This window comes from Myiozetetes cayanensis, unplaced genomic scaffold (genome assembly GCF_022539395.1).
Source record: "Myiozetetes cayanensis isolate MyiCay16 unplaced genomic scaffold, myiCay2020 scf9, whole genome shotgun sequence".
NCBI lineage: Eukaryota > Metazoa > Chordata > Aves > Passeriformes > Tyrannidae > Myiozetetes > Myiozetetes cayanensis.
In genome coordinates this window covers 25,100,002-25,124,880 of record NW_026088185.1, presented here as the reverse complement: position 1 = coordinate 25,124,880, position 24,879 = coordinate 25,100,002, and the positions used below count along the sequence as shown (strand labels likewise).

At 38.8% G+C, this 24,879-nt stretch overlaps 1 protein-coding gene across 1 annotated transcript in view; it reads left to right on the top strand.

Annotated features, from left to right (window-relative positions):
• The window catches only part of CNTNAP5 (contactin associated protein family member 5), a 285,860-nt gene that overhangs the window by 249,276 nt on the left and 11,705 nt on the right, over nucleotides 1-24,879 (top strand). The window contains exons 20-22 of the mRNA XM_050339553.1: nucleotides 10,009-10,139; nucleotides 11,619-11,703; nucleotides 21,124-21,342. Of these exons, the coding sequence (XP_050195510.1) occupies nucleotides 10,009-10,139; nucleotides 11,619-11,703; nucleotides 21,124-21,342 (435 nt within the window). The remainder of the gene's footprint in view (nucleotides 1-10,008; nucleotides 10,140-11,618; nucleotides 11,704-21,123; nucleotides 21,343-24,879) is intronic.

The following is a 24,879-nucleotide window of genomic DNA, read 5'->3' as shown; positions in this document are numbered from 1 at the left end:
TAATCAGCTGGGAAGAAAACATGTGTTCCCATTTCCTTGCAGGAGATGTTTGTCTCCTAGAAAGCTTGAGTTCCTAGCTCACATTTTGTAGCTGATAAGTCATTTTTGTTGTTGACTTTCTTTGGAAATGAGAGGAAGGACAGAGGGTCACAAGTTCCTATGTTTGAGTAAATACTGCAGCTGTAGATATGGATATGGATATAGATATCTATTGAGATTATATATACATGTATATAAGCTCTTCAATAATTCTGAAATGAGGGTCTTTCAGAACCCATTTTACTGAAAGCTTTAGCCCTGAGGATTGAGACTAGTAATTTTTTCAGTTATTTTTAGCTTAAGAATTATCTGTGTTGTGGACTGAGAGAGCTGTGTAGTGAGAGCTGTAGCTCAGCAGAACCACTGGCTTAAGTGCTGCCTTGGAGTAGTATAGCTATTTGTGCACAACAGACAGCCCAAGCCAATAATACTTGGAAGAGTGAGCCTGGGTCCAAGCAAGTCTCCTTCTCTCTCTTGTTTGTGGTATCCCTATTAACATTTTATTTTTTCCTGTTGCATATCAGTTATTCTGTGTGGATCATGAAAAGGTGACTTTGTCCTTCTTGCCTGATGAAATTGGCTGTTTATGTCTTAGTCTTTACAAGACAGAGACTTGTCTTTACAGACTGAGATTGGCCTTCAGGAATCTCAAGTCAAGATGAGGGGAAACCTCTGGAGTAAGGTGGATGTACACCTGGTGAAAGAGGATCAGATCAGGGAATGGGCATTAAGCAAACTGGGAATGCATAAATCCAGGAGCATTGGTAGGATGCATCCACAAGTGCTGAGAGGCACTGGCAGATGTCAATACAAGGCCACTCAAAAGGCAATAGGTATAAACCAAAACACATGAGGTTTCATCTAAACATCAGAAAACCCTTTTTACTGGTGAGGGTGACTGAGCACTGACACATCTTTCCTAGAGAACTGTGGAATCTCCATCCTTGAAGGTATTCAAAAGCCATGTGGACATGGCTCTGGGCAACTGACTTGTAGGGTCCCTTCTTCAGTGGGATGGGGTTGGACATGTCTTCCAGAGATCTCTTTTAACCTCAGCCATTCTATGGTTCTGTGAAAGGTCACAGAATCAAATCGCATTTGAAGGTAAATTACTGAAAATATGTGCGCATAGGCATACATTTTGCTACGGAAAATCATCACAATGCTATCATTACATGGTTCTTGTACTAGGATTTTTACTAAGAAAATGTATCATTCTTCCTCTAATTTTCCTCATTAGATGACTTAAAAACATGAATCAGTTCTTTGTATGTCAATGATTGTGGCTCATTATAAACTCCAGTATTTCCATTGAGAGGTTGCTATTATCAGGTCCCTTTCTAAAGAATCCAACTTCTCCATTCAGAGAGACTGGCACAACCTATAAAATAGGCAGTCGTTAGATGGACCTACTGGTCAGAGGAGCAGGACATTTCCCCGAGATGCATGACCAGCCAGGCAGTGTATAGAGCTCAACACAAACAAGCATCAATAACCTCAAAAAGCCATTAATCCTCAAAGTTGTGTGCTACCTTTACTATGAGTTAAGAATAAAAAGGAGATTTAAGAAGAGGCATATGATTATTTTTCACTAGTCTTCTCTGAAAGATTATTACTCACTCTCCTGCTCAGGCATCATGTAGTGCTCAAATTGATTGCTTCTTCTTTTTCTGTTCATACCTTCTTTTTCTGTGTTCTCATTGCTGAGGATAATGGCTATTTGTTAGGTCAGCACAAAACAAGTCCTTGCTTGAACAGGTATCTGTACTGCCAAAATGGAAAGAGGAATGGTTAAAAGATATTAGGAAAAATGGAAACTATGAGCCAGGGTCTTGGTGAAGGCAGGTTGATATGAATTCCTCAGGGTAGCACAACCACAGATCTCAGTCTTTGTTTCCCAAGAGTGATTCACACAGAGATAATGATGATGCATAATTTTCAAAGCCAGGTTGAACTTTGGGAATGTACTTTTGGAATAAAATTCACAGGATGATGCTTTTTATTTCATTCAGTGGGTAAAGAATAAAGCTCTTCCTCCCAGCTTGGCTGCTATGTAGGTCTTAAATGAAAAGTACAGTGGGAGATGGAAGCCTGGTAAGATTCTTCTTCATATAAAGGTTAGTAAACCATAGGGCCTACTGAATGTCTGAGCATGAGATTAATGGCATCCAGTGTGTGTTTAAAGACAGGAGAGATATGAGAGGAGAGATCTGAGCAGAAATATCAGCATAAAATCCAACAGTATCACATAGATGCTTCATATCATGAAGTTCAGCAAGGCCAAGTTCAAGGTCCTACACATGATTCTTGGCAATCCCAAACACAAATACAGGCTGGACGTGGAATGGATTGAGACCATCCCTGAGGAGAAAGACTTGGGAGTGAGTGCTGGTTAATGAGAAGCTCAGCTTGACCTGGCAATGTCTTCTCACAATCTAGAAAGCCAATTGTGTCCTGGTCTGCATCAAAAGCAGTGTGACCAGCAGGTCAAGGGAGATGATTCTCCCCATCTACTACACTCTAGTGAGACTAGACCTGGAGTACTGTCCAGCTCTGGGGACCCCAACAAAAGAAACACATAGAGGACTAGTTGGAGTGAGTCCAGAGGAGGGCTATAAAAATGATCAGAGGGCTGAAGACAGCGACAGGGCTGTCTCCTGTGAAGACAGGCTGAGAGAACTGGGGTTCAGCCTAAAGAAGAGAAGGCTCTGGGGAGACCTTAGAGCCCCTTCTAGTACATAGAGGGGCGCTACAAGAAAGCTGGAGAGGGACTTTTTAGAAGGGTATATAGTGATAGGACAAGAGGTAATGTCTTCAGACTGAAAGAGGGTATGTTTAGAATAGTGTTAGGAAGAAATTCACTGTGAGTGTGTTGGGGCAATGAAATGGGTTCCCCACAGAAGTTTTTGATAGCCCATCTTTGGTAGTGTTCAAGACTAGGTTGGATGGGGCTTTGAGCAACCTAATGAAAAATGTCCCTGTCCATGGCAGAGGAGTTGGAAATGATCTTTAGGGTCCCTTCCAATCCAAACCATTCTATGACTCTAAGATAGCCTTTGTTAATGAAGGGTTTTAAAGTGAAAGTCTTTTAAAATTCCAGAGAATCTGTAGAAAAGGTATAGGTTAAAATTTACCAGAATAAATCTCACCATCAGAAAGCAAGTACTTTCATGGAGATGTAACTGCATCTGACACCCTCAGCTCTTTCCTTCATCTTTACATTCAATGCCCTTCAGAGAAAAAAAATAGTAAATGTAGCATCACTTTGTAAAAGAAACAGTAACCACTTCCTGCAGCAAAATAAATACCTACAAGAGGAGGGATAATGATAATGACTAATAGTACTGTTTTCAAATTTCTCACCTGGAGGTTTTATGCCATTTTCCAGAGGATATGAACACTCACCTATTTTACCAATGGATAAACTGTGACACAAAGAAGAAAGACAATTTGTCAGCATTCATTAAGCTGGTAGATCCCAAATTTGTGGCAGTGCTCTGTCCGTGATCTCCAGGGTACATAACTGCACCACTGTCTATGCTTGCCCGTGAGCTAAACTGGACAGACAGTGTTTAGTATTTTCTACCTTTGGAGCAAAAATCATCTGCCTGTTCCTTGTTAATTGCTGGTCAGTCTGTGGAAAGCCAACTGGCGGCTGGTGGGAATGAGATGTCTATAAAGGTCAAACACATTTGTCAGTCACATAGAGGAACTAGCTACATTTATTGATGCTTAAGTGACATTCTCAATCTGGGTCCAGCTGCCTAGCAGAACTGAAAAGTAAACTGAGGTCATGGGCCTCCAGATAGGGTCCCTTAGGGGGTGTAGTTTATCTAAACTGAAGAAATGCAATGTAAAGGGAAAGTGTTGGGGTTTTTTGGGTTTTTGTTTGTTTGTGGGTTTTTCATGTTTGTTTGTTTTTAATATAGGATGGATTGAATATGATCATTAAGTCCTGAATGTCTCAAGCATTGAGTGGGGGGCATTCAAACAACCACTTGTTTTTTTATTACCATAAGAGACTGCAAAAAATTGAGCGGTGAATTTTTCTTTTAAACCCTATGAAACAGTGTTGTCTAAGCAAGTGCAATAACTGAGTAATGATATCAGCAAACATGTTCAACAGTTTTGCTTCCTTGTTTATTCCATGCAAAACAAATAACAAGAGTCACCTCCTAAAAAAGTGTAAGTACTTTCTTAGTTAAACACCACTGGACGCTGGAGAGATGGGCTCTGTTCTTAGAATCACCAGCAGCACTTCCACTGAAGAGTAAATTTACTGAGTAAATATCCCTGGGGAAAAGCTGCTAATTAAGGAGCATGTTTCTTAGCCAGCTGCTCCTAACAGAGAAAACGGTGGTTCATTTTTAAATATCTAGACTATGAAGAGCAACATTGCCACACTGAAGCTGTGCAAGTTGCCAGAGAGATATTTTGTGTTCGAGATGTCTGAAAACTGTCATGTGCTGTTCTGCAATCAGGAGTGAACAGACATTTTGAGCTGCAAATGGCTTTCTGGGCTAAATACTTAATTTATTTTATTTTTTCATAATAACAACATCCATAGGCTCACTAATATTCCTCCCTTTGTTTAATTTGTGCTTTCCTTAATTGTTTTCCCTTTCAGCTGAGGCTCGGGTGAATGTGGAGGGTGCATGTGGTGGTATAGTCAACATCTTGCAGTCTGATAAAGGTCACTACTGGCTGGAGACAGAGTTCTGTTTTTTTTTCTGGGTACCTCTGAGGCAACAAGACTTGCAGGAGTAGTCCAAGACCTTTTTCTTAACACAATGCTTCACTATTTCATACATACACATTACCCTCAAATCAGAGTTTTCAACTGCCCTGATTTAAATTATTTTTCCTGGTGTTACATGATGGTGATAAATTTGTACGTTTTACGTGTGCCACCCACGTGTGCTCCCATAATTAACCTCAGCTTCTCTCAGTGTCTCAAGATGTCTTGCCAGCTGGTCCAGCCAGTTTAAGTCATTAAAAAGTGTTATTGAAGTTGACGAGAGTTGTTGGTTTCAATCTAGGCTAATTTAAAACCGGTTTCCAAAAATGAAGGTCCTGCAGAGAAGTTCAGACTCCAAGGTCATGCCAGTCCCTTCCTTGTTGTTTGGTTCTTCAAGACTAAATGACACAAGACCTGTGGTCATGGTGACATGTGTGACAAGAACTTTACTTAAGAATGATGGATTTACAGACTAAATTCCTGGTATCTCATTTCTCTTTTCTGCAAAGCTTCTTTTATCTTTTTGCCAAATAGCTATCCCTGGGTGAGATCTTTCAAACCAGGGAGCCTTTTCCTGAGCTAGAGCACTCTCTGTACCATTTTCCCATGCTCTATTTTCTAGATGATGCGGTCCAGGATGAATGTAAAGTTGATGGACATAGGCCACAAAACTACCACAAAACTATGTTTCTGATGTTCTACTCAGCCCTACAGGCAAACGAAAGACAGCTCTCCTGTTGACATGTTCAATCAGCAGAGGTTTGGGGTATAGAATATGTAACACTGCAGCTAAGGTATTTCTTCACACAGTGCAGTTTGGGAACATTTTTTTTGTTCTTCAGGCTGAACACTTTGATATCTCTAACCAGTTTCATGTCCTTTTCATCAGTAGACTTAAGAGCTGTTACAGTAGCTTGTTCTTGGCAAAAATAAGCAGTTTGAAGGCACCACACTATTCCTGTAGCTGCCTGGAGTTTTGTCACACTGAACTGGATCATTAGTGTTCTTCTAGCAAGAACTAGTGCTGGCCTCCATCATCATTGACAGATGTGCCCTGGGAGTGTTTGTTTCAGAAAAGACACCCCCAACTTAGTCACCAGCATGGGATGGCATAAATACTGCCCTTTGGTCTCTGTTTCCAAGAACTTCTCTCTGTACAAGGGGACCCCCAGGAATCCTGTTAAAATGCCTCTGTAGCTGTTTGATATCTTCAGGCAGATGATATATCGTTCAGCCCTATAGTCACGTATGAAAATACTTCAGGTTACAGATTGAAGAACACAGTGATTTGTAGCAAGCCAGCTTTGATACTGGCAGTGGTCTTACCACAGTAGCATGGCAGCCCACGTGAAATCATTTTCTCCAGAAGTAGTGAAAAGAGGCCACACTGTCATTGGTAACACTGTGCCTAAGCTGAGCTCGCTCCCCTCTCAGGCTGTTCTGGAGCTAGCACAGCATATCTCCATGCTGATCTGCAGTTTGCAGAATTTGAAGCTGAAGGGGATGGATGACTGCAATTATCAAGTGTGAATCTACTCTTACCTAACACTGCTGGGGTAATAAGCCCAGTAAAATTTCCCAGCCCAAGGCCAAAAAAATTATATCTCTCTTTTCCTTTCCCTCCCTCCTTTATTGACTTGATAGAAATTGCCTCCAGCAATTCCACGTACATTAGAGAAGGAACACAACAGGCTGTGCATTGCTTGAGCATTATGGCACTCCAGGTGAGCATGCTCAGACATGGGGAGCTGAAAAGAGGATGACAGGCATGACTACAACAAAACTGCCAGAAATTACACTGCTCATGATTAGTGTGAACCCCTATTGTGAGGCAAAAATGATGCAAAATAGAGAGACAGTAGAGAACAGGGAGAGCTGGTGCAGACACAGAGTTTTATTTGCCATTGCTGACACTGGGTTGATGTGATGGAGAAAGTCAGTGGACCAGATAATCAGAATACAGAGGACAAAAAAAAAAGTCCTTAATAATAATCTTAATTAAAAATCCATTTATTTTGCTTGTCAAGTACTAAACTGACAATTTGATCTGCTTGACAAATTATTCTGTAATCTGAAACCCAAAGTTTTTGTACTGAATGCAAGGCAAAATCAGCTCTCAGCTACAATGGTGTAAATTCCAAAACACCTCTTGAGAGACGAACCCATGTACTTCTGGTTTATATTAATGTCAGTTTGACCCCAGGCAAAATGCCAGCTTGAATTCAATAGTTTTGAAGAGCAGCTGACCATAAAAAAGTTGACATTGGATTCAAAGCAATTTGACAAAATAAGATGCCATTCACTGATCTCTTTACATGATTTAAGGTGAAATTGCACCACTATAAAAAGTAAGATCTGTTCTTAATGGATGTCAAGAACCTCGTCCATAGTCTCCTAGCAAATGTAACAGATGGTTTCTGGTTTAAAATCAGTGCTTCTCTGGTGAAGTCAATGGGTAAATCACTATTTGTGGCAGCTGAGAGCCTGAATAGATTGCATACCTATGTCATGCTGGCTCTCTTTGAACACAGATGGACTGGATGCTATTGCTGATCACCTGCATGTGTAGTACCAATTATATTTTTTATACATGTGTGTTCATAGCATTCAAAAAGAGCAGTGAAGTTTTTTTCACATTTGCAAAATAAGGTCACAGACCAAACCTCTAGTCCCTGTTCCTTTTGTCACCTTACAGCCCTTTCAAGGGATCCGGGTCAGAGGTAGCCTCTAAGGTACTTCTTCTGGGACATAATTTTTTAGTTTGGATTAATCTGTTATACTACAACATATTGATCTGTTAGACTATAACATTTTAGTTTAAGCTCATTCTGTGAGGTCATCACAGCTGTGCTGTACAGGTCAGGCAACCTTTCCACTTTTCATCAGCTCTTCCACTATCCAGTGAGCAAATCTGAAAAAGGTCCCTTAACTTCCCTACCCTTGGGCTTCTTTTCTCAGGTATTTCTAGAGAAAAGTGATTCTAAGATGTTTATGCTCCCAATCACAGTTGATGCATCTTTCATTCAGTACCAGATAATGTGATTGTGGTTTAAGTTTGGACCTTTAAGTGTGACATTCATGGTGATAGACAGTAGCTCCTTGCCCTCACTATGCAATGAGGGTTGGGAGCTTTGCAGTATGATTTGGGGCATCTGAATCAGGACCTGTATTATCACACTGAATAATTTAGCAGTTTTTACTGACCTTGATCTCTTCACAAATTCCCCTCTAATGTCCATGACTATGTGTGAGAAAGTAAATACCTTTTATCCTTTTTTTTGTTATTATTTTCACTTTAAAAGCTCCCTGATCCAGCAGACCTCTCAATCAGCTAAAAAGCCTTCATCTTAGTAGTTCATTCTCACTTTTCCTCATGATTTTGGAAGATTTTTTTCTATCCTACGAATCTCAGAGAGTGTCAGTGTTCATCTGGGATATACTCGATTTTGTAATAATGTTTTAAAAGTCCAGCTCTTAGGAGCCAAACATCCTGGTGAGGGAAAAGGAGGAGGGATGATCTTAACTAGACTAGGGGTCCTATCTGGATTAAAAACTTCAGGATTAAAAACTTCACAGTGAACTGTGTCGAGGTGGAAAAATTCCTTCACTGCAGGAAATTTACACCTTTTTTTAAGCTCTTTATAAAGTGGGTTTACAGTAGCTTGTAGAACAAAAGAGATGACTTTACTGAGGGAGGATTTGCTGAAGGGAGTGAGTGCATCCACGCTATGTACTGAAGAACTCTCACTAATTCTACATCTGCAAACCACCTCGCAGCATTGGTATGTCTGAACACAGGAGCCAACAGAGCTGTTCATTCCCCTCATTTAACAGCCAGAGTGCTTCTGGGGTCAGAGGCTCCTCTGATTGACATTCCAGCCCACAATACAACTGCAGCAGCTTGTGCAGGTGTGCCATTGGCTTCTCTGACATGGCCCTACATCACTGTGGGCACTCAAGTGTTTCCTCTGTGAATACTGAACCTTCTCCTGGGGCTAAAACAGTGCAGGCACATCCTTCAGGGATAAACAGGCACTCAGTACCTGCTGTCCACCACAGGTAACAGCTATAGTTTGTAGCTTTTTGTAAAATCTAGCCATATTTGGAATAGTTTGAACTTGTGCTAACAGAAGAACTGAAATGGAAGGAGGAAGGGAGAGTGTTTTATAATGAGTTTCAGAACAGGGAATAAATGCAGGACCCTTTCCCCAGGGCCGTGGTACTGTCAGCATTCATTTTCTCTTTGAAGACAGTAATAAAGTAGCCCCAGAAGGGATCTTAAATTCTATGGCACCACTGTTGGTCCATGTATTTTGGTTGCTGATGCATAAAAAGAGTTCAAAAATTTCAGAATTTTATTTTTCACCCTGCTACTTAGTTCCCAGAAAAGTATACTTGAAAAGATTCTATCAGAATAAATTCTTTTACTTTTAGATTACATGTATATATACACACACATACTATACATAGCTCCATGTGTGTGTATATATATATATTCCCTGTAGTCATTTGTTAAAGGGCTGAATTTCATAGTGGATTCCTCGTTTTCTTGTGTGTTTCTATTTGTCATGGTACTGTTATTTATCAGAACTCACAATGTTGGGTTTTTTTGATACAAAGATTGAATGAGATGTTTGACATTCACTTGTTTACTAATTACATTAATTCCTTCAAATATTTCAGCAAAAGTAAAAATACTTTTTTATTGCATGTAAATGATAATGTAAGTATGATGGGCTTTTGAATGTCTGAAATTGTTGTAATTCTCACAGTTTTCACAGTCTTCTGCATTATCTGGATGAAAAGAAATGGAAAAATCCAGCAATATTAGTTTAATAGAGCAGTGCAAGCCCTGCATGCCCTCTGCTGGAAGTGATCCCTTACAGGATAATGTAGATCAGCTTCTGTGGTAGTGCTCAATATCTGATCTGCAGACAGACACACTTGCCTTTGATATAGTTAGATATTCATTAAGTTATGTTTCTCCATAGCAGAGTCTGTTAGCCTTCTAGCCTTTCCTAGTAGGAAGGAAAACTCCTCCAGTGCATTATTTTCTTCACAATTTTCATTACAGTTTGAACTCTCAGTTCACTTCAACATCTTTCTTGACTTATTAACCTTGTTGCTCCATTGCAATAAAAAGAAAATGAGTTATATGTTGAGCAAAGTTATTGAATAATACTTCATTATTGACACAGATTTTATTCATGCAATTTTACTCTGCTTTTTAGGAAGTTTACAGGTCCGATACAAGCTGAGTAAAGATGGGCTCCTCATTTTCACCATTGACTCCGGAAATTTTGCCAATCGAGAGCTGCACCACGTGAAGATTAACAGAGAAGGCAGAGAGCTCATCATTCAGGTATGCCACAGCTTATGTTGAGTGTTAAATAATACTTGGTGCCACAAACACGGGAAGAGGTTGCCCCAACCCTGAAAGTGTTCAAGGCCAGGTTGGATGGGGCTCTGAGCAACCTGGTCTAGTGGGAGTTGTCCCTGTCCATAGCAATATAATCTTTAAGGTCCCTTCCAACCCAAGCCATTTTACAATTCTGTGGGTCAGACCCACTAATTTCAATGCCTGATTGCCAGCAGGAGGCAAAGTTTTCTCACCAATCTGCTTTGGTTGCAGCAGAGCAGCCCTGTAGCTTAGAGCAAAACTCCATCCAGATCCTGCTTCCAAGAGTGTCCAATGATGGTGTTTTCCACTGAGGGATCCTTCCCTTGTTTATGACAATCTGTGAATTAGGAAACACATTTGCCCAGATGTTCATCTGAACCATTGGACTGGTTCTGGGGCCTAGTGATGTCTGTGTGACCTGTAGTCTTTAAGGAAACACACAATATGGGTCATTAATAATTTGTGAAAGGGAGAACAACAACAGAGGGATGAGCACCTGAGAATGTAATTTCTTTCATTTAGTGTATGTGTCCCAAGGGAGAATGTGTCCCCAGCTGCCTCATCCTCTCAAAGAAAAGGAAAAGCTGAGGGAATGCAGAGTGCACTCACCATGTGCATGGCAGTGCCCCATCCTAGAGCTAGAAGCAAGCCATGCTGAATGTGATAATCACATGAGAGACAAGAACCCTCCTCTGCTTTGTTTCCCTGCATCACCTGTTTTTCCAAGGCAGGGAGAAGAGGTTCATCTTACTGCTCTTTCTCCTTTCTTTCTAAGGCTAATTATAGCAGTTCATATTGCAAAACAAGATGGCTAGATATGGGTGGCAGTCATTTCACAGGGAAGGGTGGCAGAGTCTATAGAGAAGTTGTGTTTTAAGGAATAAAATGAGAAGACAGGAACACACAGTACCACAACTTTTCTTTCCTCTTCACTTTCCATGTCTGGGTGGTAAAATGATCACACAACGCTCAACTATGGGCTGTGGGTAGGCCTGATTATCTAAGAAGGAGGGTTATGCTAAAAGCCAGGGTTTTCCTAAAGTTCCAGTCTTCTATTGTGTGCTGCTCTGTGGTTTTCTTCTGTACAGAACTAATTCTGCAAAATACATTTCTAGAGAGGTCTCCTTTAAGTGTATTCTGAAGTGACTGGTGACTAGGCAGGGATTTTGGGAAGCAGGGGGATTTCAGTGTCAAATATTTCAAGCTTTTCAGCAGGGGAAGTTTCTTCAAAGCCCTTTATATCACTATTCTCATGTACCTTTCAGCTTCTCATGCTAAAATCAAAGCACATTCACTTTGCTATCTCTAGAAAGTGAATCACACCTGGGGGCAGAATTAACTGGTTTGCAGCTGAGAGTGTTCCCAGAAGTTTGCAGTACAGTAAGATCTAGGAGTGTCTACATGGTGTTGTAATTAAGTAATTTTATTGACCTCTTCCAGGTTGATCAAGTTCTCAAACTCAAACACAACTTTTCTGAGATTGATTTTAAGGCCATTAAATCACTCACCTTGGGCAAGGTCACAGGTAGGTTCTACTAAAAATATTCCTGATTCATCAGTTCTTATAGCGCTGCATGTTGGGTTTTTGATAGGTTTGGGGTTTTATTTGGATGGTTTTGCTGTAAGAGTTGGCCTGAACATTCCAGTACTCCTATTTATATATCTCATCAATGCAAAAATTTGGCAGCTTTACTTGTTTGCACTGATAGCAATATTAACTTCTCCTATTGCTCCCTCCAGTAAAGTGATTCATAGTGCCTGTGTGGCTGCACAGGGTGGCATCTTAACCTAATGATATTATTTTGCTGACTGCAGCTTGCTCTTCTCCAGCTATTTCTGTTCCCTAATGATAAGAACAGCACGGTGAGCCTTCATCCTCTCTACCCTTTTTCCACTCCCATTTGAATTCTGCAAGGAATATTACTTATAGCACTGAGGCCACAGCTCTGCATGTTCTGTGCGTGGAGTTACTTGATCTTTACTCCTCCACACTACAAAGTCATTAAAAGACCAGGAAAATTCTGCCTAAAATTTGGAAAACAGAACTCTTCAGTTTTGTTGTCAAGCATGTCATATTACTTTGTATGAGTCTTATTCTTTCCTGGTGAGATTCTAAATTCTTCCTTGATTATAGACATTTCAGTCCTGTGTTCGAATTGGACCTCCATATCAAGCCTGACATCTGTCTCACTATTGTAATTTTCTATGTTTCATTATTAGCACTCAAAGCCTGTGGGACTGGCAGCTAGACAGAAACTACAGACATCCTCTAGTGTCTACTTGTGCAATGCTATTGTATGTAATGACAATAGTGTATTCTGCATCATGTTTTATTAAGTAGGTTAAGAACATGAACTGATTTTCCCCTTTTATATTTAATGTTTGTTCAGAATGCAGCCATCTTCCAAGCCTTTGTGGACAGGTTTGGGGACCTGACACTTTTCAGCCCAAGTCAAAGACAAGCTAAAATTCCCATTTTGTCAGCAGTCAGCTGTAGTGCTGAAAATCTGCAAGAACAATGCTCATTGAGACCTCTATCTAAAGCTCCAGCTACAGACACCAAATCAATAAACCAAGGCTTTTCTAACCAGCAAGATGGAGTGTAGAACAAAGACCTTCAGAAATGTAGCCAGCAAGCTGGCATGGTGCAGCTCAGAATTATGGAGAGAAACTAGATTTAGTCACAAAAATATGATTAACTTCATAAGTACAAGTTGTTGTAAAGCCAGAAAGTCCAGATGTATCTCAGAGGTCTGGCATTCATTTTCACTGAACACCACCAACTTCTTTGATTTCTCTCTAGCTCCAAAGTTTATTGGGATTTTATTTTAGTGATAGTAGTTCATATTCTGTAATGACTCTAAAGCTACAAACTTGGCCATCCAGATGGTGACAGATCTTATTACCGTACCAGGAGTCACACAATGCATCCCAGCAAATCACTTAAATTCCAGCAAATCACTTAAATTCCAGCCTAATCCTCATTCCAATTTTTTCTTCATATGTTAAGTGAATTTCTGGAAATTTTTCTTCTATATGAGGGTTTAATTTTTCAGGTTTCATCCAAAAAAACCCTAACATAAAACAGAAATTCCTACTACAGTGTCAAGTGTATTGCCTTATTGAATCTAGAGGAGATCTGGGCATCGTCACTTTGACAATGTAGAACTTACATAAATATTTTAAATCATCATTTACACTATTATATGAGTAAAATGTCTATTATAACTTCTTTTATGATGTCTCACCAGGTGAATACTAGTGACTCAAACCAATGTCTTTCATATTCTTCCTTGTCATTATTCATGCCCTCAGCAAAACATAAACTTCCAGAGGCACGTGATGCCTTGACCTAGACCTAGACTTCCCTGTAGCATTTATTTTGGATGCCACTTTAGGATTATGCACCTAAAGGCATTCACTGGGAACATTTAAGTGTCCACTGAAATAGAACCATATAAAAATCCCTCTGTTCTGTGTGCCCCACATATCCATGCTATAATCTTCTGACAATTTGTCTCTTCTTTCCTGTCATACCACTGCTCATTTGTCTGCTCTAACAGCCTGATCCTGGCTGCTTAACCAGATGATTATACCACCTTCTTTCTTAACTCCACCATTTGTTTCCCACTGACTGAGAAATCTCAAAGAGGTCTTCCAGCAGGATATCATAAAAGCTTGAAACTTCCTCCTCACCAGATTTTCTCATGATAACCATTTTAGCACAGCTGGAACCTTTGACAAGTGTACTTTTATACAACAAAGGTTTTTTTAAATAATGATGTTTCTCCTGCTTCTAGTCACCCCACCCCAGGCCCATTAAACTTTCTTTAGTAAAAAGGTACTTGCAGTCTAATAATTTTTTCTTCTTTTCAAACCTTCTATATTTTTTTTTCCAATGGTTGCCCTACACCTAGTTCTGAATTCTGGGCAAAACACCTCTGCTTAAGGTAGAGGAGTCTCACCTGAAATTCAAAACATAGGGACACTCACTCTGCCACAGACTTCTTGAATGACCTTGGGCAAGCCATTTATGTGCAGATATAAAGGTAAGCAGGCATTTTATTCCCACTGGAACCAGTCTGAGCTTTACTATCTCCCTTCTTTATCAGTAAAAGCATAGATGATAGAACAGCCCTGCATCAGAGGGGTGCTGGGAGGATAAAAGCATTAAGGGCTGTGAGCTCTTCAGATCCACAGTAATGGGACCATATAGCTGCCTTAGAAAGATCAATCTAAATATAAATGTGGCTTTGAAGACAAGGGAGTAAAAAGAAGTATCATTCAAGTAGCTAACAGATGCTTGTTGAATTCATCCTCACAGTATCCAACAGCAATAGAAAAATATCATTATCCTGTAGTTTGTTGTCATTTTTACTCCACAAATATAGAGTCAGGATACAAAAGGACCTATCCAAAGCTTATCAGTATCAATGGGAGTTTTTCTGTGGGCTTTAGTGAGTACTGGATTCAACCCCAAGCGGGTCATAGAGTTTGTGGCAAAGCCTCAGAGAAATCTTAACCAGAGTCCCAGTTCATTTACTTTAAGTACTCCTTGCAGAGATCATACTGCTGTATTTAACCGTATGAACAATCTGACCTGACTGTGACACTGGCTCTGCTTTGAACAAGAGATTGAACTGCATGACCTTCAGAGGTGTCTTTCAACTTAAATTATTCTGTAATTCTCTAATCTCAGAAACACATTTGCATATGTTTAGGTCTTCTCTACAAAAAACTGATGTCCCAGTGAAAAATATAATTTATTTGTTTGGGTTTTCACCTTAATGAATCCTTGAAAACTTTGTACTGTGCCCCAACATATCTAGATTTTTTGCCATTGTAGTGAAATTGTAAAAAATAATTCCTGATTCAGAAAAATTAATCTCATTGCATATTTACTTGTGAGCAATTTAATATTGTAGCTGTATAGGGATACCAGAGTAAAAGGGTAGCACTGAAAGCATTCAAGAGGATTCTGAAGAAAAACATTGCAAGTATTTCTTTGGCACCTTTTAATCTTGACCTAATTTATGTGTGTCTAAGTGATCAATTAGCATTAAGGATTGTGCATTTTAGCACAGGAACATGATATCTTTTATCTCTAAAAGACTCAGCTAAACCACACTAAAGTTGTAAGATTCTTTCCACTGAGTCATTCGGCTATGATATAAAGTGTATGTAGAAGAAAGTTTATCTGGAAAGTAATTTTATTAAAATCATTATGAAGGTGCAGTACAATTCTTATGATTTCTACAATAGCTTTTCTTATTAAAAGTTCACGAGGAGAAAATGGAATCTATACACTGAAGAGATTACAGAACAATTCATCCAAGAGTGATATTATAGGGGGGAGATGATAATGGGATCATTAAATCACAAGGGGTAAGTTGTCATTAACTCTGAAATACAAAAGCTGCCTTAAAGAAGTACCTCCTTTTAGGGAGTTTCTATGAAAAATGCTTAAGTCCATTTTTTTTGATGGAAAGACATTCCCTTTTTTAAGCTTAAAAAAATCATAATCTGCTTAATAATTTTAAAGCCACAGTCTCGGAACATTGTGCTGTAGTAGTTTAAAGAATACAACAATGACTGCAAGAGATATTGGCTGGATTCCTATGGTTGCTGAAAGACTTGTTTCTTTAATTCAGAGTCTTCTTGCCCTAAATACCTATTTCTTAGACAGACCATATTGTGAAAAAAAGATCTCTTGGGTGCAGTTTAGGGTGCCTTTAAAAGTTATTGATTTTCTTCCTCATAGCCTAGTAAAGCGTTAAGGAAAATGGACATTACTACATAGGATAAAAGAGGAGAGGCATTTGTTACCAAAATGGCAACAGCTAAAATACCCAAATTTTAGCTAACCCAGGCACTTCAAGCAATCCCAGGTCTAAGTCAATAATGCCATCTTGTCTCTATCAGAAAGAGACCAAATCTATTCCAAGTTTTCCTCTGGCAATATAATTTACCACATGATCACATCATCCTTAAACAGATGTTTTCTTGATGATAATGCCATCGAAATAAGTGTGCAAGGCCATCTACTTCTATCCAGAAATTTTATTTTTAGTCTGAATTCTTGCTACTTTAGTTGATTTGGGGTTGGACTTGGTGATCTGAGAGGTCTCTCCCAACCCAGTTAATTCTATGATTCTATGATTCTATGTTTTAGCTTTCTGATCCTGGGAAAAGCATGTATTCTTTTGCACATCCTCTCTCCATCTTCTTGCATCTTTTCTTCTTTTTTATAAATTATATTTTTGGCCCATGCAGAATCACACAGGACTGGTTGTGTTGTGACAGATTAGGATTCAAATGTCAAAAACCATGACAAGCAACAAATTTCACTGCAACTCCAAGTAGTGCTTCATTTTTTATGACAAACTGTTTTTCAGAAAGCATACTAAATGCATGTCTGAAATGATCTCTGCAAAGCCTAATGAAACAAAAATTCCTAAATGTTCCACTTGGCACAAAACTTTAAACTACTGGCAAGCAAATCCTGGTGCATTGTGCTGGTTTTGGCATTCTGTTCATTCCTGGGAAAGCTTGTGAGAAGAAATGCCTTTACTTTGTTCTTGCTGTCCCTTGCTTTTTCAGAAGTGCTTTGGAGGTGCGCTGAATGTCTGGCACCTGCTCCCTGTTCAGATTCATTCCTTAACTAAGCAGGAGTCAAACTGTAGTTCTAACCAGGAAAACTTTTTGTGCTTTCCACTCTGCTACTTTTGTGGCAGATTCACACCAGATTATTCCAAAGTTGTGATTTTTGGGTTCCAGTCTAACCCAAGATATGTTTTCTGCCCTTTCTAAACTGATGATTAATATCAACAATGTTTGCTGAGATTGTTGAAGGGCATGGAAGCACATTTTGTGAGGTAACTATAAAGTACCTGCTAGAAATCTTCTGAGACAGGTGCAGTGTGTGGAGACTACGAGTGTCTTTTACTTCAAGGTCATGAGTTCAAATCTGGTACTAATGTCCAAAAAGGACTCTTGCCAGTGCTGTTCAGCACCTTGGTAAAATGAGGTGATGGATACATTTTAACTCCCTCAAAATCATATTTCTATTTCTCAGACTCAAAATAAAGGACAACCAGTGCTTCAGCATACAGAGTAAATTCCCTTTGTGCTTCTACTTACATTCCACATAGATTAATTAATTAATTAGGGCACAGACTTTTAAAACAGACTATGTCTGCTTTCACTGATGTTAAAAATAAATTTCAATTAAGAAAATCCATTATGGTCCTTCCTGGTTGTAAGTGAGCACACAAGTAAACTTTTGGCTCAGATTTAAGTTTCTGAGTGACATAAAATAATGTTTATAAAGAAAGAACAAAAATATATTTAGTAGTGTTTATGGTCCTGTTTTACACAATGATATCTTTAGAAAGAAGGTCTTCTAGACACTCTCCTTGAACACTAATAATATTTCTCTTTGATTCCAGTTATCTATCATACTGGTTATAATTTACTATGTCAATGTGCTGATACACTGATGAGCAGATTAATGCTTCCTCCTAGAGAATTCTGGTGGAATTCTATTCATGATGAAAATTAATTCCCCATTACCAAGAAATGAAGACTTAAGATTGTATTATTAAAGATCTTAAAACAAGTGTTTTGTGTATGGCAGAAGTGCACAATGAGCAGTGTCATGCTTGGAAGCAATGGAACAGGATGTCTATTTTTGTCAATAGGAATAAATCAGCACATAAATTACATTGATACAATTCATAAAGTTTAAAAATACAACTATATGTTAGACTTAGTCCTCATCATCATGGAAAGCCATTGCAAATACATGAAAAACCAACACAAAACTTGCTGAGCTGTGACATTGCAGGCAACTTCCAGGGATCAGCTAGAGGACCCAACAAGAAACCAGGCCAACTTAGGCACAACTCAGCAGACAAAGCTAAAAAATTACTTCCTAAAAATATGGGTATGCTTAATATGTGGAGAATGAGCAGTTAAATTACTAGAAGCAAAAAAAGATTACCTTCTTACCCTTCATGGAGAAATTAGCCAAAGTAACTCATTCACCAATACCGAGAACAGCAATGCAATGCTAAAATGTCAGAAGATCAAACCAAGCCATCAGCAGCAATTCAGTGTGATTTTCCAAGTCAGTGAAATTCATGGAAAGATTCACAGCATTACCAGGTCAGAGGAAGGCCACAGAAGTTTGATATGACCTTGCTGCAACACAGACCTTGGAATTTCACTGAGTTGCTTCTCTTACGGAGTGCTGTGTCATGTACTGAAAATACCTTTTGGAAAAACATTCTATTGTGATATAAAGACTCCAAGGGACAGAGTAGCCTTTAATAAGCCTTTCATAGAGGGAACCATGTCATAATCACAGATTTACATTATCCTCTCAAGAATTCAGAGGGCAGCAAAGTCGTTCACATCCAAGTTGTGCAGCTTTCTTGTTGAGAACAGTGAGAGCCTCCCTTTCTGACAGACATTACACACACACACCTAAAGCTGTATAATAAAGCAAACCTATTCTGTGCATGTGGGATTTTTACCAGAGGACTCTGCAATTGTTTTTAGTTTGTTCTTTGATTTTTTTTTTTCAAATTTCAAAGTCTTTCAACAACAAATCTCCTAGTTCTCATTCATGCAAAGCTTACCTTGACAAAAGACTCCCAGAATTGGTTCTAAAGTAACTTTTAAAAATACCTTCAAAAGTGTTGAATTTTAGACTTTTCAAACTACTGTAGCATGAAAAAAGAAATCATTATTTCTTAAGCTTTACCTTTTGCACATTGGGGCAGAACAGAGCAGCTAAGATTGCCTGGTGTATAAAAGATACCAACGAATTCACCTCTTGTGTCAGAGCTAAGAAAACAATAAAGGCTGAGACTAGGAATGTTGACAAAGGATTTTATAAATTCAACAAAGATGGCAAATACTGTAAATCAGTCTTTAGTATATATAAACCTTCTTACAGGGACTTGGAAAAAATTCTTTGTCTGTTTTATAACATCTCAGCCAAAATCTCATTAAAACCCTGAATGCAATCAATTCGAACACACTTTTAAGTAGAGCAAATGTGAACCTCTGTAAGACTACAGTTTTTCCAGTGGCAAAGCCTCACTGTTTCTCTTTCCATTTCTCTCACAGCCCAGAGGCTGTGCCCTTGACAGCTCTGCAGACTGAGAATCTCTCCTGAAAAACCCCTGGGAGAGCAAGCTCATACTGTACCTTGCTTTACTGAGAAACAACCAGACTCTTCCATGATACACTCCCATGAAGACATTCAAACAAAATTATAAAACTTTCTTAGATAATTGCCTCTAACTGCTTAGCATCACAGTCACAGATCTTGAGCACAAAAATAATGTGTGATTTGGGCTAGTTTTGAGATTTCGCTGTATTTTCTTATATAGAAAAGAAATTTATGTAATTAAGGTAGGAATGTCAGCTTTAAGAGATCTTATTTTCTGCCTTTAGTTTGAAAGCTTGTAAAATCATTGTTTTTAAGTTTTGAAAGAACAAGATGCTAAATTTTAAAATAAGGTCCAATTTTTCCATTATCATTCCAATACAAAGTTGAAAAGCTAGGAATCCTTATTTTCCAACATCCTTGGAAGTATTTCCAAAGTTTTCAATGCTAGAAGTTGTTTTGGTTTGGGGTTTTTTAGCAGGTATTTTTAAGACTTAGAATAAGTTTTGATACTGTGTATGTGTGCATTTGTAGGTTTTTCTCTTGTTTGATTGACTTAGATACAAAGCATATCATGTTTGAGACCTCTGAGCAGTATGAATTTTGATTTCTGGAAAGTAAATAAGTGAGAGCTTGGAGAAAATAGAAGATGGCTTTACTGTCCTTCCCTGACTTTCCCAAACAATCTTTGATATTAAAACTTTTTGAACTAAATTCTTGACTGTGAAAGTGGTGAGTCACTGGAACAGGTTGCCCAGAGAAGTTGTGAATTCCCCATCTCTGGAAGTGTTCAAGTCCAGGTTGCATGGGGCTCTGAGCAACTAGGTCTAGTGAGAGGTGTCCCTGCCCATGGCAGGGGAGTTGGAACTAGATGATCTTTAAGGTTCCTTCCAACTCAAACCATTTTACTATTCTAGGATTAAATAAAAACTCCGGACCTTTGATTGGTTTTCTCTTTGGGAAATTTAAATGGACACATACTAACAGAGAGGCTAATAGTGCTATCTCATCTTCAGAGCTGGGAAATAATACAGAGACATTTGTTTTGGCTTTGATTTAGATAGGAACAGGTATAGTTTTGCTCTTTATTTTATTAGTGAAATGGGACTAGCAGAGTGAGAGCCTGACTCATAACTAGGAGGATTCCTGGGAATTCTGGTTGTAAAACGATAGTAACATGATAAGGGCATCAGAAAATTTCAATAATAAACTCTTGTAAAAGGGTGGGAACCTGTTTTAGCTAGCCATTCAGTATTAGGTCATGTGAAACATTGTGTAACAGACTGCAGAGAGCAGAGTCCTTCATTTGAAGAGTGGAAGAGGTAGAATGCCTTGAAGATACAGTCAATAGCTGTGAAACTAATGTTGTTAACAGATGCAAAAAAAGTTAAAGAGCATCATCCCCAAAATCCTGTGGTATTTGGTGTTACTGTTTTACTGTTTATTATTACTGTTATTGTTATGGTTAGTAGCTATGATGTGCTAGCTATTGTCCAGACAGTAGAGAAAATGGATGAGGAAAGAAGTGTAATGCAGGCTTTTATGTCCAAGTCAACTTGATTCAATGTAAGTAACATTGTAAAGGAAGGACTGGGGTTGGGAACCTCGTGGGTTAGGACAGAGAGAACTTATAGGCTGCTGAAGGAGAACTGAACAGTTGAAACAGGGTAACAGAAGTAAAATGGGTGATAAGGCAGAAAAGGATTCATTTTCTTAATGACTTCCTAAAGCAGTTAATTCCCAGTGTGTTTTTCTGTTGTACTGCAGATAGTTTGTCACTGGACCCTGAAGTCTCAAAGGCAAATGCCTATGGTTTCACTGGCTGCTTGTCCTCTGTTCAGTACAACCACATCGCTCCCCTGAAAGCTGCCTTACGCCATCCCAGCGTTGCTCCTGTGACTATCAAAGGTTCCTTGACTGAATCCAACTGTGCATCCATGATGGATGCTGATGTGAACACAGCAACAACAATATATTCTTCATCAGGTATGTCCTGCTGAGAGGGTAATGGGGATGATGCTGTGGAATGAGGTTTCCTTCCTTCTTGCTGTAATGCAATTGTGACAGTATAAATATTGGAGCAGGAAATTTACCTTTTCTCTCAGAATTAGGGGTGTTGAGAATGGGCATCAGGATAAGTCAAAGGTCTTTTAAAAGTCATTGTTCTCGGACTAAGTTCCTGGATTGCCTAAAATATACCTAGAACAAACAGAAAAGTCCCAAAGCCTTAGTGGAAATGGCATTGGAATTATCATTATGCACCTGATTTGCCACTCCTGTCCACTCCAGACAACTCCAGTGCTTCAGATCTCAAAGGAGAACATAAATGTTACACACGTTCCATATCCCAGTGGTGATGAAGCAACAGAAGTCATACAACAAACAAGTCAAATTTGTTCCCACCCTATCAGAAATGAACAAAAACTCTTGTAAAAATCCCTTGACACATGTGTGTGACTTCCATTGAATGCCTGTACTTCATTCTCTCAGGCTAAAGAGAAAGAGCACTACTTGAGCAGTGCCAGTAAGATAATCCCAATAGTTTGTATATCTTTTGCAATCTTGAAACTGTCCTCTGGGAATCTTAAGTATTTTGCATATGTGAATTTGTATGCAGAGAAGGAAACTGAGAGCAGCTGGAAGTGTTGTCACCATGAACAGGAACAATCAAGTTACTGCTTTAGTCACCAGTGGATGTGGCAGAATTCTTAATGACCATAAAGGGGGAAAAATTAAGGGCTGTTTTTTGCACCTTGACCTCTAAAGCCACTTCCTCTTTTTTTGATAACTAATAAAACTCTGGTTTAAATCATAATACAATTCCTTTGACATTTGTACTTGCATCAAATCCCCATTTCCTGCAGCTTCTGCCTAAGATATTCAGCAGAAAACAAATGATGCTATTAGCATTCTGCATAGAGAAAAAGGCTGCTGATTACTCTTGAGAGCGGCTGGCAGTGTGCGTGTGCTTCTCCCCAGCCCCCCACTTTCCTCTCCTCGCCTGGAGTTGTCTAAGGTGTCTACTCTGATGCACAGAAGGAATGTGTCTTGTGAGTACTGAATGGGCAGTGATACTGAAAATATGAACTCCTTGCCCTGTGATCTGTCACCTCGATGATGTCATTTTTCTAAGGAGTTTAGAAAGCAGTAAAACCTGAGGCTCAGAACTGCAGGACAGAACACAGAGTGTAGCATTCGAACTTAAATTTTTAAAGCATACAATCAGTTGCACTCTGTTGTCAAGGTTAAGCAGTGTTACATCAGAAATGCAGAATTATTATAAAAGCTCATCCCTGTCTTTGCCACTCTGTGCTCTAAAATATGATTTCTTCTCAATATGATGAATTAACTGACATTACTGTCTCACTATTCACACTGGATTTGATTAAAGCCTGAATAAGATCTTAGAACAAGTGAGTTCTGAAGATTTCATGTATTTAAATGCTACAGTAAGAGCACTGGGCGGTAGATTCTTATTTAAAAAAATTCCAATTTGTAGCAAATTATTCTTTGTATAGATGTACTTGAGAATTACATTTATACATGGAAAGGACACATTTTAAGAAATAAAAGAAAACAGAGTTAAGGATTAACTTTCAAATTTTACTGCTCATATCTCAATTCATCGCTTCCCAATTTCTCATTATTGAGTGTCTGAAAAGAAAAATAGAACTTCAAAGGAGACTGTACATGTCTGTGTCTATTTTCTAATGTACAGATACAACAAAAAGCCCTCTAGGAAAACCCTTTAATTGTGTTAAAAAAGCTTTCTATATTTAAAACTTGAAAACAGTTGAAGCTATTTCCTTCAGAAAGGAATACTTGTGTTCAAGAAAGTTTCCTCTCAAACAGATATGGAATAAAATCCATTCATCATGGCTCAGTTATCCGAATATACTCTTTCTGATTAAGAAACATAGAATGAAAGGTGACTTACAGTGGTTTTTTATATTTAGCGAAGATCTGCAGATCAGCTTCATCCTTGCTGAGGCACGTGTAGAGGTTTTGGTATTCTGAACTCTACACTGATGACAGAGACAAAATGTACTTTTACTGTGTTATTTTTTCTTAATACTAAAATACTTTAAAAATGACAGAGCAGATTCAGCTGTGTGAATGGTGGAGTCTTGAGCTGTCTGTCTACTTCAGCTGAAGAGCAGGTCTTCATGCATTTAAAGTAAAAAATGTCAAATACTTTTATAAGTCAGAAACTACACAGAAAGATTTTGCTTCAGAAAGGCATCTTAAACAGTGAGGTCCCTTTCTCACTGTGCTAGTTGTGCTTGACCCATTTTTTTTATTTATTTCCAAACAAGTTGCAACTGGCTGGGGATGTGCCAGGACAGGCTTGGCTGTAGCACCTATGAGATGGTGAAGTTCAGGACCCTTAACATAAGGAAAAAAAACCAGAAAGCATGACTACAAACCCAGACTTCAGCAGAAGAACCTTTGACCTGTTCATGGACCTGCTTGGAAGAATGCCACAGGATACTGCCCTGGTGAGAAGATGGACCCAGGAGATCTGTTTCAAGGATGATCTCCTCCAGGATCAAGAATGGTCCATCCCAATAAGCAGGATATCTAGCAAAGGTGGCAGGAGGCCCAGAGCGGTTGTGAAGTGTTCGTCCTTAGATATATTCAAAACCCAAATGGATACAACCCTGAAAAACTTGCTGTAGTAGACTCTGATTTGAGTAGGGGTTTGGATTAGAGGATTTCTAGAGGAGCCTTCCAACCTCAGTAGTACCTCATTTTTATCTAAAAGGAGAAGAATGTCCTGTTTAAGTCTCAAATAAAACCCAGTATTACTTTCCCTTGGCTTCAGAGTTTATTGTATTCCCACTGGAAATGGTTCTGCTGTTGTATGCCATCTGCTGCACCGTAACAAACCCTCCTCTACTTGTATATTGATTTTATTTCTCAGGTAAATATAATTCTTATGGCCTGTGTCTGTTGGTCTCCATTCTGAAACTGATCTTCAAGATTTGTTCTGGTTTCCTCTCAGTGCTTAAATTCTGGTAACAACAGCCAAAAAATAGTGGAGTGCTAGTCACATGCAGTGTCAAATCTTACATAATCTTTTAGGCATAAATAATGTCTTATATAGTTTTTAAGGTAGAAATTTAATTTAATGCTTTTTCATACATACTTAATAGTTTTTCATTACTCTTTTTGACTACTATCGTGCACTGGATACCAGCTGGAGATTTTTCTCTAGTACAGGAGGACTGTTGTAGAACAGATATGAATTTTTAATTGTAACTGATCTCACTGGTGTCAGCTGGGGGCTGGGATAAAAAATATCTCACCAAACTTGCGCCTCTGAAAGTTAAATCATCTTAAGTCTGAAATAAGGACTGTCCTTTCCTAGTTTGTGGAAAGAAATAGGTGAGTCACACTGTCAATCTTTGACGACCATCTTCGGGTGTAAGTATTCTTAGATTCCTTTCCTCTGCCTTAATTACTAATTTTGATTTATATAAATAATTCTGAGATACTGAAAAATAAAGCAAGATGAATCGA